Source organism: Chiloscyllium plagiosum, chromosome 30, assembly GCF_004010195.1.
Source record: "Chiloscyllium plagiosum isolate BGI_BamShark_2017 chromosome 30, ASM401019v2, whole genome shotgun sequence".
In the NCBI taxonomy this organism is placed as follows: Eukaryota; Metazoa; Chordata; class Chondrichthyes; order Orectolobiformes; family Hemiscylliidae; genus Chiloscyllium; species Chiloscyllium plagiosum.
In genome coordinates this window covers 18,834,075-18,849,384 of record NC_057739.1, presented here as the reverse complement: position 1 = coordinate 18,849,384, position 15,310 = coordinate 18,834,075, and the positions used below count along the sequence as shown (strand labels likewise).

Below are 15,310 nucleotides of genomic sequence, written 5' to 3'. Positions count from 1 at the left end.
AGGTTATTTTTAGAGATTATTGCAGGAGAAAAGATTTGCATTTCAAGATGGTCCTCATTGTGGACAATGCACCAAGCCATCCTCCCACCATTGGTGAGCTTTCTGAAAACATCTATGACTCTATGTTATTTCTACCTCCAAACACAATCTCTCCCATTCAACTCATGGGTCAGGGTGCAATAGCAGCTTTTAAAGCTTCTTGTTGAAGGCGCACATTCAGGAAACTGATTGCAGCAACTGAGGGGGATAATGAGGAGAGTGTTCTTAAATTTTGGAAGAGCTTTAACATTAGAAATGCTACTGACATCATTGTGGAGGCTGGGGGTGATGACAGTGAGGATTGCTTGCAAGCAGTTTGGTGGAAGCTTCTCCCAGATTTTCTTCATGATTTTAAAAGCGTTGAACCATCAGAAGAGCTTCCAGTGATCAAAGAACATTGTGTCGCTCTTGCAAAGCAAATTGAACTTGAAGAAATGGAGACAGATCAACAGTAAGTTGCTGCTGCGAGGGAAATTGAAGCTCAATATGAAGACAATGAAGTCCAGAATGCAGCACCATGAGAACTTTCCCCTTCTGTTTTGTCTTCTATCCTGAGGGAAGTTGAGAAGCAGTTGCAGCTTTTAGAAGGCAATGATAACAAAGCAGAACACAGCAGGATAGCAGCTCATGGCATAAGTCTTATCTGGCATGACCAGTTCCTTCATGAAAGAAGAAAGATGGCAAAGCAACAAAAGCTAGATACCGTTTTTAAGCCAACCTCTAAGAAACAGTCTGAGGACAATGAACTACAGCCATTCACTACTAGACTAAATATTTTCTTTTGCTGTAACCCTGCAAGCAGAACTGCACCTGAAAGTAATGATGATGCTGATGATGACCCTCAGCCCCTGTCTTCAACAGTACTGTAACTCAGCAAACTCAGAAGCCCCTTAAAGTGTTAAATTTACTGTATTATTTCATTGAAATATATGATCTTAACATTTTCCTAGACTGTGCTATTGTTTCTGTTATGCTAACTACTATTTTGATTTCAATTTTTACTGATATTTTTGGTGGTTGGCCCCTAACCCTGCTTTTCCCTCCGGACCTGTTATTTCTATTGCGCGATTTTCTATAGCACCGAGGTCGCACAAGAATGACACACTGCATTACAGCAGAACAGACTGTATTGAACACTGCACTTTACAACTTTTAATTAAAGTGAGTTTTCTGGAAATAAAACCATTAGCTATATGTTATAAAATAACCATTCTCCCCCTAGTATTAATTATAGTTTCAACCCAATCTCATTTTAAGTTAATTTAGTATGGCTTTTGGCCAAATAGCCTTTTCTCAGCAACAAGATTTATGGGTAAACAGACTAGTTTAAGTTTTATTGCACGACAGTGTTGAATAACATGAGTAAGATTAATTGCTTTTGAGCTCTGCAAGGAGGAAAGGTTTTAGAACCGAATGCTGAAGTATCCTGAATATTTTCAAAAGAACAAGGCTACACCTAGGATTTAGAAAAGCTGATCAGGAATGATCTTGCAAAATGCAGTTTAAATCCACTACACTTTAAAAGTGAATTGTTGCAATGTTAGGTTTTAGTTATATTTCACATATAAGCTACCATTTTCTTGTGGCAATTCTGATTTATCACTCACTGCTACACTGAGACACAAATCCTCACTTAGAAAAGGTGGGAAACACTCAAACACATAGCAATCAGGATGGTGATGAATGACTGGAGAGGGTATACAAGGGTACATGCTAGAACCTCAGTATTGAGGATCATTGCTCTTTTTGATACATGTTAATGAGCTGAGGGCATAATTTCAAAGTTTGGAAATAGCACGAGTCTGGGACAATCAGGAAAACACTGAAAGGGTGAAGGAATGCTTGGAGACCAGACAAACTGATGAAATGTGCAAACAGTGATCAATGCATTTTATGTGCAGAAAACGGTGAGGGAAGAAAACCATGGTAGAAATGATTTTGGATGGATAAATGAGGTACAAACAGAATGGTACAATTTTCAACAGAATGTAGAATCAGATTGACCTGAGGTTTCATTGACACAAACCATTGAATGTGATGCAACTTTCTGATGAGCCTGTTTAAAAAAAAACATAGGGTGGAATCTTATATAAAAACAAACTGCTGGAGCAACTCAGCAGGTCTGGAAATATGAGGTGGAGAGAAAGCAGAGTTAACATTTCAAGTCCGATGTCTAGATTAGAGTGGTGCAGCAGGTCAGGCAGCATCCGAGGAACAGGAAAATCTACGTTTCGAGCAAAAGCCCTTCAATCAGGAATGAAGCTTTCAGGGCATGGTTAAAGAGCTTCAGGGCAGAGGAGATGACCTGGGGGTTTCAGTGAGAGAGAGAGAGACTCACTGAAAGTCTTGTAGAGAGAGGAGGAGAACTTCTTCAAGATAGGAATCCTTGCAAGAGGATTCACAGTAAGGTTAAAATCAACTAGGCAAAAGTGAGGACTGCAGATGCTGGAGATCAGAGTATAGATTAGAGTGGTGTTGGCAAAGCACAGCAGGTCAGTCAGCATCTAAGGAGCAGGAAAATCGACTTTTCAGGCAAAAGCCCTTCATCAGGAATGAAGGTTTCACGTCCGGTGACTATTTGTCAGAATCTTGTGTTATTTTTGGCGACTTCAAGTTGTGTCTAGTTCTTTGGAAGGTTTCTTGCAGCAGGGCCCAGTGACATTTCTCACCATATCTCACCAAGCACTCCTATTCTGCTCCAGTGGAGTTTCTCTCACCCATTTCTATCCCCATTTTACCACACGCTGTTTCCAAAACAACTCAATAACTGTCTGCCAAAGACCACCAGCCCACACCATTGTTGTACATCCAAATAAGCACTGTCAATCTGGAAGTGGCATAGTGGCTCAATGGACAGCACTGTTGCTTCTTGGCAACAGGGACCTGGGTTCAACTCCAGCCTCAGGTAACTGTTTGTGTGGAGTTTGCACATTCTCCCTGTGTCGATGTGGGTGTGTTCTGGTTTCCTCCCACAATTCATTGAGGTGCTGGTTAGGTGGACTGCCCATGGTGTCAAGGGATATGTAGATTAGGTGCATTAGCCATGGGGGATATAGGGTAGGGGGGTAAGTCTGGGTGAGATGCTCTTCAGAGAGCTGCTGTGGACTTATTGGGCCAAATGGCCTGTTTCCACACTATTATGGATTCTATAAGATGAGCTGCACAGTTGCTGATATTTTTGCTGAATATGGCAGACTAAGGAAATAACTATTTAGCCTCATAGTCTGACCGTTATCCACTCCTTTGTCTGTCCAACTGCTCTTCTCTCTGTTTGGGCTCTATCTCAAACTATTGTTTACCCCTTACTCCCCCCCCCACCCTGTCTTCTGCATTCAACATTCAACATTTAAATGTCTTCAACATTTTCCTAATTGCCATCAGTTCTGAGGAAGGGTCACTTGACCCAAAATATTAACTCTTATTTCTCTCCATAGATGCTGGCAGACTTGCTGAGCCTTTCCAGTAATTTCTGTTTCTGTTTCTAATTTCCAGATACCGCCATTCTTTGGTTTCTATTAAGGAAATCAGAAATCCATTTTGAGGGCAGAGACCTGGGTGCTGAGGGGGGGGGGGGGCGTGGGGGTGGGGAAGTGGTTGCATTGGTGCCTGCTTCATGAGGGGTGGGGATATGGATGCCCTCCTCCCCCATGTTCAGCAAAGTAGGTCTGACACGAGACTGTGCCAGCTTGGTCTGAGATTGCCACCTGGGTTAGCACCATCTCAACCATCTGAAGGAATGCACAGTGATGTAAGAAGAAGGTCAATGCCCTCCTCCATTCTGCCAGAGTAAATATCACCATCTTCTCCCTGACATCTCATACTCGTTCTATGTCTGATATATCTGATACAACTTAGGAAGGGCACCAAGGTCTTGTTGAGCACACAAAAACGTTTTACTGTCCTCTGCAGACCACTGGAAATGAGGAACTTCCATTGTGTGGATTGATGTGAGAAGCTGGAATTGTTCAATACCAAGGCTCATGTTAAGCCACTCTCACTGTTGTGTGCTTAACCGTACCCACTTGCTCGCACCCATTCCAAACCACCTCCCCCAACCCCCCTCCTCACCCCCCCCCCCCTCATCAGCAACTTTGAACACCCTCTGAATGCCAAATCACTCACTTTGGGTCCCTTCCCAACTGCACAAAAATAACAGCTGCACCACTAATTTTCATTTCCCTTAATACCTGTTTCTCACCCATTCAAGGAGGAAACCAGCTCACAGTAGGGCAGAAAGCTAACATTCAACTTGCCAATCCTTATTGTGCTGAGCATGCTGAGTCTGCTCACCATTGGCTGTGGCTAAGCCCCTGAACTGATATTGAAGGCTGCATTTGACTTACTGTGCTACCAATCCCTGTGCAAAGGGTGTTCCCCTTGAATTGACTGAGGCCTGTATAGACAAGGCACAGGTAATATAGTTTATCTGATGAAGAGGGCAAAGTGCAAGAAAGGCAAAGCAATGCAAGGCATGCTGTGAGAATCCAGGTAGGCTCAGAGTGAGTGAATACTATTAGAACAAACGAATAGCACTGAAATGGAGCCTGGTGCAGTCAATGAGCTGGGTGCATGTCCTTGAGCACACATATCCCGTTCTAAAAGATGAAAGATTTGATCTAAATTTGTTAATATATCATTACAGCTCCATAACACTGTCACCCTTTTGCTATAAATTCTGTGTCTTATGGTCCTGTTCCACACCACCTGACAAAGAGGCGGAGCCTCGAAATCTAGTGCTTCTAAATAAACCTGTTGGACTATAACATGGTATTGTGTGATTTTTTTTAACTTTGACCACCCCAGTCCAACACCGGCACTCCAAATCATATAAAAGGAAAGAATTCAAGTTAAACCTGTATTGCTTACTACTTAGGCCTCTGCTGTTGTGGCATATCCAGTTCTGTAGTCACACTTTAGGAAGAGCACCAAGGTCTTGTTGAGCACATAAAGAACACTCTGCAGACCACTGATGAGGAGCTTCCATTGTGTGGATTGATGTGAACAGCTGGAATTGTTCACGATAGAGCAGTGGAAATTATGCAAAAATTAAATTGAGGTTTTCGTATTTTTGAGGAATTTTGATAAATTATTTCCACAGGCAAGAAAGATGATAACCAAAGGGCAAAGATGTAAGCTGTTGTGGTTCTGTTCGCCGAGCTGGGAATTTGTGTTGCAGACATTTTGTCCCGTCTAGGTGACATCCTCAGTGCTTGGGAGCCTCCTGTGAAGTGCTCCTGTGATGTTCCCTCTGGCATTTATAGTGGTTTGTCTCTGCCGCTTCCAGTTGTCAGTTCCAGCTGTCCGCTGCAGTGGCCAGTATATTGGGTCCAGGTCGATGTGTTTGTTGATAGAATCTGTGGATGAGTGCCATGCCTCTAGGAATCCCCTGGCTGTTCTCTGTTTGGCTTGTCCCATAATAGTAGTGTTGTCCCAGTCGAACTCATGTTGCTTGTCATCTGAGTGTGTGGCTACTAAGGATAGCTGGTCGTGTCGTTTTGTGGCTAGTTGGTGTTCATGGATATGGATCGTTAGCTGTCTTCCTGTTTGTCCTATGTAGTGTTTTGTGCAGTCCTTGCATGGGATTTTGTACACTACATTGGTTTTGCTCATGCTGGGTATCGGGTCCTTCGTCCTGGTGAGTTGTTGTCAGAGTGGCTGTTGGTTTGTGTGCTGTTATGAGTCCTAGTGGTCGTAGTAATCTGGCTGTCAGTTCAGAAATGTTCTTGATGTATGGTAACGTGGTTTGGGTTATGGCGTGTCCTCATTCCGTTGTGAGCTGTTTTACAAAATAAGGAGAGAAGAAATCAGAATTTTTTGTTCTACTGAGCAATGACCTGTAATGTGCTGCCTGAAAGGTGGTGGAAGATGGATTCAATAGTAACTTTAAAAAGTTGGAAAAGTATTTGAATTAGCAGGGCTATAAAAAATAAATAACAGAAGGAGACTAATTAGACTGCTGTGTGAATGCTGTCCTTTGTTCTTTATGATTCTTGGCATTCTTGAATGCCTGCTTTCTCAGACACTGTTACAGGCAAAAATACCTTGTAGAGTTTAAACATCATTGTTAATGGGATTGCTCTCTAGTGGCAATGAAAATATGGATTAATCTTTGCAATCAAACTGTTTTTTACAATTGCTGCTGTAGTGTTTAAACAGTGTGCTGTGGGACTGAACTAAGTAAACTCATATGGATGTCCAGTAATTGCTCCAGTAAGGCAGACTATCACACATTTACATTTGGTACACTTATCAATTAATCGTGTTCTCTTCTTTCAAGTGTCTAATAGAATTATCAGGCACTCATAGAATATCTTTAACATAATTATAATCATTTTTAGTGTTTTCTAGATTTGATAGAACTTCTTTATTGACATAATTATGACTTATTACTTTTTTTTGGCCCAATTAGCAGCTATTGTAATCTCAGTCCAAGAAACTGGAAATCTGAAATCCAGGCACAGCTGATGTGCAAATCTGCTGACTTTTGTTTCTTGACGATCAGAGTCAAAAAATGTGGTGCTGGAAAAGTACAGCAGATCAGGCAGTATCCAAGGAGCAGGGGAGTCGACGTTTCGAGCATAAGCTCTTCATCAGGAATCTCGAACATCAACTCTCCTGCTCCTTGGATGCTGCCTGACCGGCTGTGCTTTTGCAGCACTACGCTTTTTTTGGCTCTGATCTCCAGCATCTGCAGTATTCACTTTCTTCTTTCTTGACTATCACCCCAGAGAAAGTCACCATATCAATGATGCATGATATAATATTGATGGGCTGATCTGCTCAACCAGATTGTTGTACTGTCCAACAATAAGAGAGAAACACAATGTTTAGTCTTGGCAGTGAGGTCTTACAAAGGGAAAAGCAGGAATTAAAATGTTTTATTCAGAATGAAGTGTTACAATCAGGTGACGAGAGACAGAATAGCTTCTAGCTTGTTCCACTCCTCCTTTGGTTGCAATTGTCCATTTAAACAAAAAGGAAACGTTTGCTAATTCAAGGAGTATTTCACTGTTTACATGTTGCAATTGTAAGAGACACAAACAAAAAGATTTCTTACAGATATTTTAAAGGGAGAATAGGGTTCATTGTGCTTCACTAAGTCTAAGTAAAATAAAAAAATCTCCAACTTTCATGCACATACAAACACCAAGGTTTAAACAAACAAGTAAGCATGAAATTGGAAGATATAACCAAATTAAAGGGTGTATAGCTCTTGAATGCTGATAACTCAGTTAGCTTCAGGCAGAACACTGTGGTCCTTCTGGAGCTCATTAAGGCAATGAAGATATTGATGATTGATTTATTCTTTCTTCTGGAGACAGCAGCTGCTAGGTTGGTTCCTTGCTCTCTGCCTGTGGCACATAGATAGTCAAACAACAGACAGGGCTCAAATTTACAAGCAGCATTACCTTTCATTTTCTTACCAGCTGAACAGGCCTCCTGAGGCTCATGTGTGGCAAGAACTTCAGGAAAGGAAGTCAAAAACCACAATTTATGTTGTTATGGACATCACCAAACCTCCAGCAAATATATCAAGGAGTTAGCCTAGACCCTAATCTTTATCTTATTTAAAGGTGACATAAGATGCTATATTGCAAATTAAATTTGATTGGTCACACTACTTGGCTTTAAGTAAAATAGACTTTATTCTTATCCACCCCCTCCCCAAACACCCTGATAAATAAAAACAAAATAAAGAGGTATTGGTATAGCTTTACTCTATTGGAAAACATAACAGAATAAATGTACTGTTCCAGTATAGTAACATCCCATAAGCACCCTTAGCAAAGGCAAAGTCAGTAAAACAGATTATTTCACATGCAATTGCGGCAGCAGGAAGAAATCCAAGTTTTTCGCTGTAACAGAGAGAGAGAGAGAGAGAGAGAGAGAGATGTAGCAGATTCCACAATCAGCTTCAAAACCCGAGTGACTACTGAAAGGTAAACTAAAACCCTGGTTCTATGGGAGCCTGACACCATCCATTCATGCTGCTTCTATTGTTACAACTTTTTTAAAAAAAACAAGGCCTCACAAGCTGTCTATTTTATTGGCTTGGTGGGGACAGCTTTACACCTATGGCTCAAAACCTCTCTTCAAAAAGAAGGCAGGGCAAAATACATTTCTAAAAACCATAGTAATGTTTCAGTGTGCCGATGCCAATTGCTGCGGCCATATTCCCACACAGTCACGGAGCTTAGAGGAAACATTGCCTACAAGGTGGATGGCAAAAGGGAAACAGAGAAGGAAACCATTCAAGGTCTTGCTTCTTCAGTCATGGAGTCATACAGCATGGAAACAGACCCTTGGATCCAACCAGTCCATGCCAACCATAATTCCAAACTAAACTAGTCCCACCTGCCTGCTCCTTGCCCATATCCCTGCAAACCTTTCCTATTCATGTATCGATCCAAATGCCTTTTAAATATTGTAATGATCTCATGTGTTTGTGTCTCATTGCCTGCAAAAAAAAACCTACTTAAAGTGCAAGGGGTTAGCTGTTTTTTTCACATGAACCTCTCTCACCAACAAAATGATCATGGCTACTGGATTCCAGGTTTAGATCAGTAGGTAACACCTGGGGACATTCCTTTCATTGCCAGAGTCTTATTGTCCAAGAGATTACATCGAATGATTTGTTCCTATCCACTTGAGTACCTCGGGGCTTGTTGGAATATTTTGCTAATGGAGTATGAGTCAGCTCCTATTTGCACACCTTCAGTGTAATTTGTAAGGCTTTGTAGATAGGTTGTCTCCATATCATTGGCTTTGGAATGTCGAAGACACAGGTTGCTTATATTCAGCTAACTTTGAGACTGCAATTTCTAGTCACTGGGATGTGGCCTCATTTCCTCAAAGAAAAACTCAGTTAGTAAATTAACCAACCAGTTCTGAGATAAAGTTTGTTTCACAGCTAGAGCCTTTTACACACTCATGGCATATAAATCACTTCAAAGCCAATAAAGTAATATATAAATGTAGCCAGTGCTGTTTTGTGGACAAAGCACAGCAGCCAAGTTTGATACAACAATCATCCACAAGCAAAATTTAGATAAATGTCCACTTAATTCGTCCTTTTGTAATGACATTGATGGATTAATTTTAGCCAGGACTTCCCTGCTGTTCTTTCAGTTGAACCGTGGGATCATTTATGTTCATTTGACAAGATAGGGAAGACCTTGGTTTAACATCTCACCAGCGCTTCCTGAGTATTGTACTAAAGTATTAAGGTGTTTGAGTGCTCCAAATTCTGGAGTGGGATTTACTCCCTCAGTGTTTACACTCAGTATTGGCTAACTGTTATTTATATCTCCCCTCACGCTGTTACCTATTTCCTTCATTGAAATATTTTCCATAGTAGATTTCTATTAGGGCGGCACAGTGGCTCAGTGGTTAGCCCTGCAGCCTCAGAGCACCAGGGTCGATTCCCGCCTCGGGTGACTGTCTGTGTGGAGTTTGCACATTCTTCCCGTGTCTGCGTGGGTTTCCTCCAGGTGCTCCGGTTTCCTGCCACAGTCCAAGGATGTGCAGGTCAGGTGAATTGGCCATGCTAAATTGCCCGTAGTGTTAGTGTTGGTTGGGCCAAAGGGCTTGTTTCCACACTGTAGGGAATCAAATCTTCAATCGAAGGTCAAGATTGGATTTATTGTAAAAACACAGCATTGCTCCTACAAATGTTTTTCCCTCTCTGGAAGCAGCATTTTAGACCTATGCATCTTCTATTTGTAATTTTTTTTAGTTGACTCATTTTTCTAACCAACCTGTTCAGAGATGTTAGTACACACCTCTGGCACAGGTGGGACTTAAACCCAGGTCTTCTCATTTTGGGAGTAGGGACATTATGTCTGTGCTACTACCTCCATGCCACAAGAGGGCTCTCTTAGTGTCTGTATGTATTACTTTAGCTGCTAACAAGTGTAGGTACAAACTCATGATTATTCATTATCACTTAACTCTGATGTGATCTTGGCCAGAATATAGCTGAGTCATCAGGGTTTGTTTTTCTGCTGGCTGGCCAACAACAGACCCCAGACTATAGTTTGTTTTTGGGAGGCTCTGTTGAACTGTGGGCCAGTCAGGCAGTGGTGAGGCCACCTGCAATTTTTGCACCGCTGTTTTTAAGGAATGAAGAACAAATATACACCTGATATAACAATAACCTCAGTAGCAAAGTCATTTGAAGAATGTTGTACTTGGAATTCTTACTCATGCTTTTACAACAAAATGTTGTTAGTCTAGCGACAATGGTTCTGCTATCATTCATATGAATCATTTTTTATTCATACATGGATGTGGGCAGCACTGGTTGTACCAATTATTTATTGCCTATTTCTAATTGCCCAGAGGGTAGTTTAAAGTCAACCACATTGGGTTGACTTTTATGTGGGCATGGAAGGATGGCTTAGTAAATTTGCAGATGACACTAAGGTCAGCAGAGTTGTGGATAGTGCCAAAGGATGTTGTGGGTGACAGAGGGACATAGATAAGATGCAGAGCTGGGCTGAGAACTGGCAAATGGAGTTTAATGTGGAAAAGTGTGAAGTAGTTTACTTCGGAAGAAGTAACAGGAATGCAGAGTACTGGGCTAATGGTAAAATTCTTGGCAGTGTAGATAAATAGAGAGATCTCGGTGTCCTGGTCCCTAAATCCCTGAAAGTTGTCACCCAGGTTGATACGGTTGTTAAGGAGGTATGTGGTGTGTTGGCATTTATTGGTAAGGGGATTGAGTTTCAGAACCATGAGGTCATGCTGCACAAGATCATGAGCTGCACAAGATACTGGTAAGGCCCCACCTAGAGTATTGCCTGCAGTTCTGGTAACCACATTATAGGAAGGATGTGGAAGCTTTGGAAAGGGTTCAGAGGAGATTTACTAGGATCTTGCCTCATATTGAAGGAAGGTCTTACGAGGAAAGGCTGAGGGATCTGAGGCTGTTTTCATTGGAGAGAAGAAAGTTGAGAAGTGACTTAATCGAGATGTGTAAGAAAATCAGATGGTTAGATAGGGTGGACAGTGAGAGACTTTTCCTCTATGGTGAAGGCTAATACAAGGGGACTTGGCTTTAATTTGAGAGGTGATAGATTTAGGACAGATATTAGGGGTAGTTTCTTCAGTCAGAGTAGTAGGGATGTGGAATGGCCTGCCTGTAACAGTAGTAGGCTTGTCATTTAAATGGGCATTGGACATACATATGGATAATAATGGAACAGTGTAGGTTAGGTGGGCATCAGGTTATTTTCACAGGTTGGCGCAACATTGAGAGCCAAAGGGCCTGTCCTGCGCTGTAACATTTTATGTTCTATATTCTATTGCTGTGGGTCTGGAATTATATGTAAGCCAGATCAGGTAAGGATGGCAGATTTCCTTCCTTAAAAGTCATTAGTAAAGCAGTTTTTTCTTCTGTCCCAACCATCAACAATGGTTTTCTGGTCATCATTAGACTGATTTTCAGATTATTCTTGGATTCATATTCTACCATCTGCCATGGCAGGGTTTTGAACCCAGTCCCCAGAACATTACCTGAGTCTCCGGATTAATACTATAGCAATAATACCACTGGATCATCGTTTACCCCCAGTGACAATCATGATATGCGATTTGCTCATCAATTTTTATAAAATACCATGCACATAATTCCCAGGTTCTGGATATCTACCAGAATGCTTTCTTATGGTACCTCCTGCTTCATGCCCTCTGCTTGACAGTGTCACATCTGGTGAAGTTAATGCAGGGCAGGATCTACTCTTACACTGTGTTAGAGCTTTGGACTGTGCTGGAATATGTAGGGCATGTTTTTAGATAATGTATGGGCCTTTTAGACTTCATCTTGATGCTGCAAGCCTTTGGTTATAATATAATAAGTGCTTTCTCAAGAGCTGGGTGTTTTTATGCTTTGGCCATGCAACCTTCTGATGTTCATATATAGACAAGATTAATATTTCCTTTTCTCACCCATTTATTCTTCAACTAAAAGCTCTACAAGTAGGGATCACTCCAATATTTTAAATTGATAGAAACAAAATCAATCTGTGATTCATGGTGCATCAATTTCATATTAGACTACTTTTGATTTGTTCAATTCAGCTCCACTTAGCTTGGATTACTTAATACTTCAGTTGTCTCAGTGGGATGCTCTGTGATTTGTATAAATGGAACAATTATTTGATGTCTTTTCATCTCAAACTGTATATTGCTACCACAAAACACATCTTATCCTCCCTTGTCAGCATTCATAGGGATTATTTCCTGTGTGATACCCTTGTCCAGTCCTCTATCATATTGAACACCTTATCCTCTCCCATAATATCTTCCCATTGCAATCATAAGAGTTGTGACACTTGCCATGTTATCTTCTTCCCACTACGCTTTCTATCTAGGCTTTTCTGTTCGCTGCCCACATAATGGTTACCTCTACAATAGGAAGATCAACCCCAAACTGGTGGTCGCTTTGCAGAACATTTCCACTTAGGCCGCGGGCATGATCCCACCACTTCAGTGCGCCACCTTGCCCTCATACTCTGTCCGAGACCAGCTGCAACATCTCAGGGAAGCCCACACAAGCTGGAGGAATAGCACCTAATTTTCCTCATGAGTAATTTACAGTCTTCTAGATTCACCATTGAGTTTCACAGCCTTAAAGTCTGAACTCTGACCTCAATTTTGAGTTCCCACCCCATCAGCGTTTTGTCTTTACGGTCCTGCTTTCAGCAGACCTGACCTATATTCTGTTATTAACACCTACTCTGGATCCATCTACTTTCTCTACAACCATTACTGTTTGCTTTGCTTTTAATCTGTGAAACAAGTGGCATCTAATCTCCCTCACCCTCTAATCTTTCCCTTCTGTTCAACTTGCTCTGCTCCATCTTTTCCGATAAAACCAATGACTTTTTCACTTCAAGAATAGTCATATTGAATTCAAAATGCTAACTCAATCTCTGTTTCCAGCTGTACGTGAAACATATTTGTGTCAGATAGCACCTCCTGAAAGTGTTTTGTTTCATGAACTTTCAAAAAATTTAAGGTGAATTCTTACAAAAGAAATCGCTGTTACAGTTAACGTTCAAAATTTTGAACAATAATACTCAACATTGCTTTGAGCAAAAGATTTGATGTTACCTGAATTTTAACTATTCATAAAACTGTCCATCATAAAATTGTATTAAAACACATAAAGAGGGTGCTGGATTGCTTGGGAGATTCAGTGTTACATTGTAAGTATTACGCTATCAGCTCAATTGATTATTGTTGAAGTGTTTGCTGTCATCAATTAAGTGCCAGACAGAGGAGTATGTGGAAAAAGACTGTGCAATATTGTTAGCAATCTCTGCAGAGAATGATCTGATATTTTCCTCACTGAAAAAGGATAAGTGGTGATAATCGGTGCCAGCACAACAAGGAGGGAGTAAATAATATCAGGCTATAAAGACCAACAAAAATGACATCTTAAATTCATCCTGCCTTGTGAGAATTTCAATATTTTTTTATTTGTTCATCATGGGCCGTGAGCATTGCTTGCTCGGTCACCATGTTTGGCTCATCCCTAATTGCTCTTGAGATGGTGTTGATGAGCAGCTTTCTTGAACCATGCACACCTGTTAGGGAGAGAGTGCCAGGACTTTGACCTGTGACAATGAATGAAAGGCAATATATTTCCAAGTTAGGATGGTGTATCACTTGGAGGGGACCTTGCAGGTGATGGGGTCCCTAACTCTAACTCTTGTCCTTGATGTTCATGGTTGTTGGGTTGGAAGATGAGCTTGAAGGAACATTCATGAGTTGCTGAAGTGTGTCTTGTAAATGGTACACACTATTGTCACTGTGACTCAGTGGTGAGGACACTGGGCATTGAAGGTGATGGAATGCATGCTAACCAGGTGGGCTACTTTGTCCTGGATGGTGTCGAGCATCTTGAGTGTTGTTGAAGCTACAGACTTCCTGACAAGAGACTATTCCATCCAAATCCTGGCTTGTGCTTTGGAGATGTTGGACAGGTTTTGAGGAGTCTGAGTTACTCACTGCAGACTTCCCAGCCTCTGATCTGCTTTTGCCGACATAGTATTCATGTGACTGGTGCAGTTCGATTGACAAATTGCATAATTGCAGTCTTTAGCGAAACATCATTCAAGCATCTTACCCACTTATTGATTTGAATTTGAATAAATTTGAATCCAACATTAAAAGCAACAGACATTTGTTCAAAGCCTTGCGGTGGTCAGCTGAAGCCTAACAATTGTCACTCACACAATGTTTTGCAATGTAAAGTGTTGCTCAATAACTCATTTTTGTACCACGAGGCACGAACCAACAAATCTGTTTTTATCTTGCAGGGAGTTTGCTAAAGAACGAGAAAGGGTGGAGAACAGGCGTGCATTTCTAAAATTAAGGCGACAACAACAGATAGAGCAGGAATTCAACAGATACCTGCGTTGGATTCACATAGCAGGTAAATCTGGCAAGTACCAAGTCGGGCTGTTCGATTCTTTGAGAAAATGTGAATACCCAACATTTTAGATTACAGAAATGGAAACAGAAGTTGCTGGAAAAAACTCCGCAGGTCTGGCAGCATCTGTGAAGAGAAATCGGAGAACGTTTCGGGTCCAGTGACCCATCCTTAGAACTGGTGGTGGCTGGGAAAATGTCAGTTTATATGCAGGAGATGGGGATAAGGAGTAACCAATAGGTGGGGATAGAGCGCAAATAGAGAGAAGACAGACAAAATAGTGCATATCTATCTAGCTACGAGGGTGAATAGCTGTTAATTAATTTACAGCATTTACAGTTCTTTCAATTTTTATTTTAAATTACAACATCACATCTTGATTTTTCAATTGATGTTGTTTGTATATTATTAAAATGGGCATTCTGCACAGGAGCTTTACAGAATCTCCATTATAGCAGACTGTAGGGAATTACACAGGAAATGAAAGATCCTGTCAGCAATTTCCCTGTGCTTGGAACCCTCCAAAGATATCCATTTAACTTGGAGAATTTGAAGGGTTCCGCTGCAGTTAGAAAGCATTAAACTATGCAGTAACTATTTAACTGAACTATAACTTAGCTCACACACCTTCAAGAACATCTTCCTCAGATCCCTTACATCTCCCACGTGCTGTATCCCTCGCCCCTCTTTGACCCAACACCACATCTCTCCACATAGGACCAGACAACCCCCACCCCGTCCCCTGGTCCCCCTCCTTATCCATTGCGGAAATGGACATAAGCCCCACATACAGACCCTTCTCCCCCCCCCCCTCCCGCCCTGCCACTCACC

The 15,310-nt window shown here is 41.4% G+C and overlaps 1 protein-coding gene across 10 annotated transcripts in view; it reads left to right on the top strand.

Annotated features, from left to right (window-relative positions):
* The window catches only part of LOC122564768 (probable voltage-dependent N-type calcium channel subunit alpha-1B), a 594,873-nt gene that overhangs the window by 379,696 nt on the left and 199,867 nt on the right, over positions 1-15,310 (top strand). For all 10 annotated transcript variants that reach the window (XM_043719974.1, XM_043719969.1, XM_043719970.1 and 7 more), the window contains exon 8: positions 14,367-14,482. In XM_043719974.1, coding sequence (XP_043575909.1) covers positions 14,367-14,482 — 116 coding nt within the window. The remainder of the gene's footprint in view (positions 1-14,366; positions 14,483-15,310) is intronic.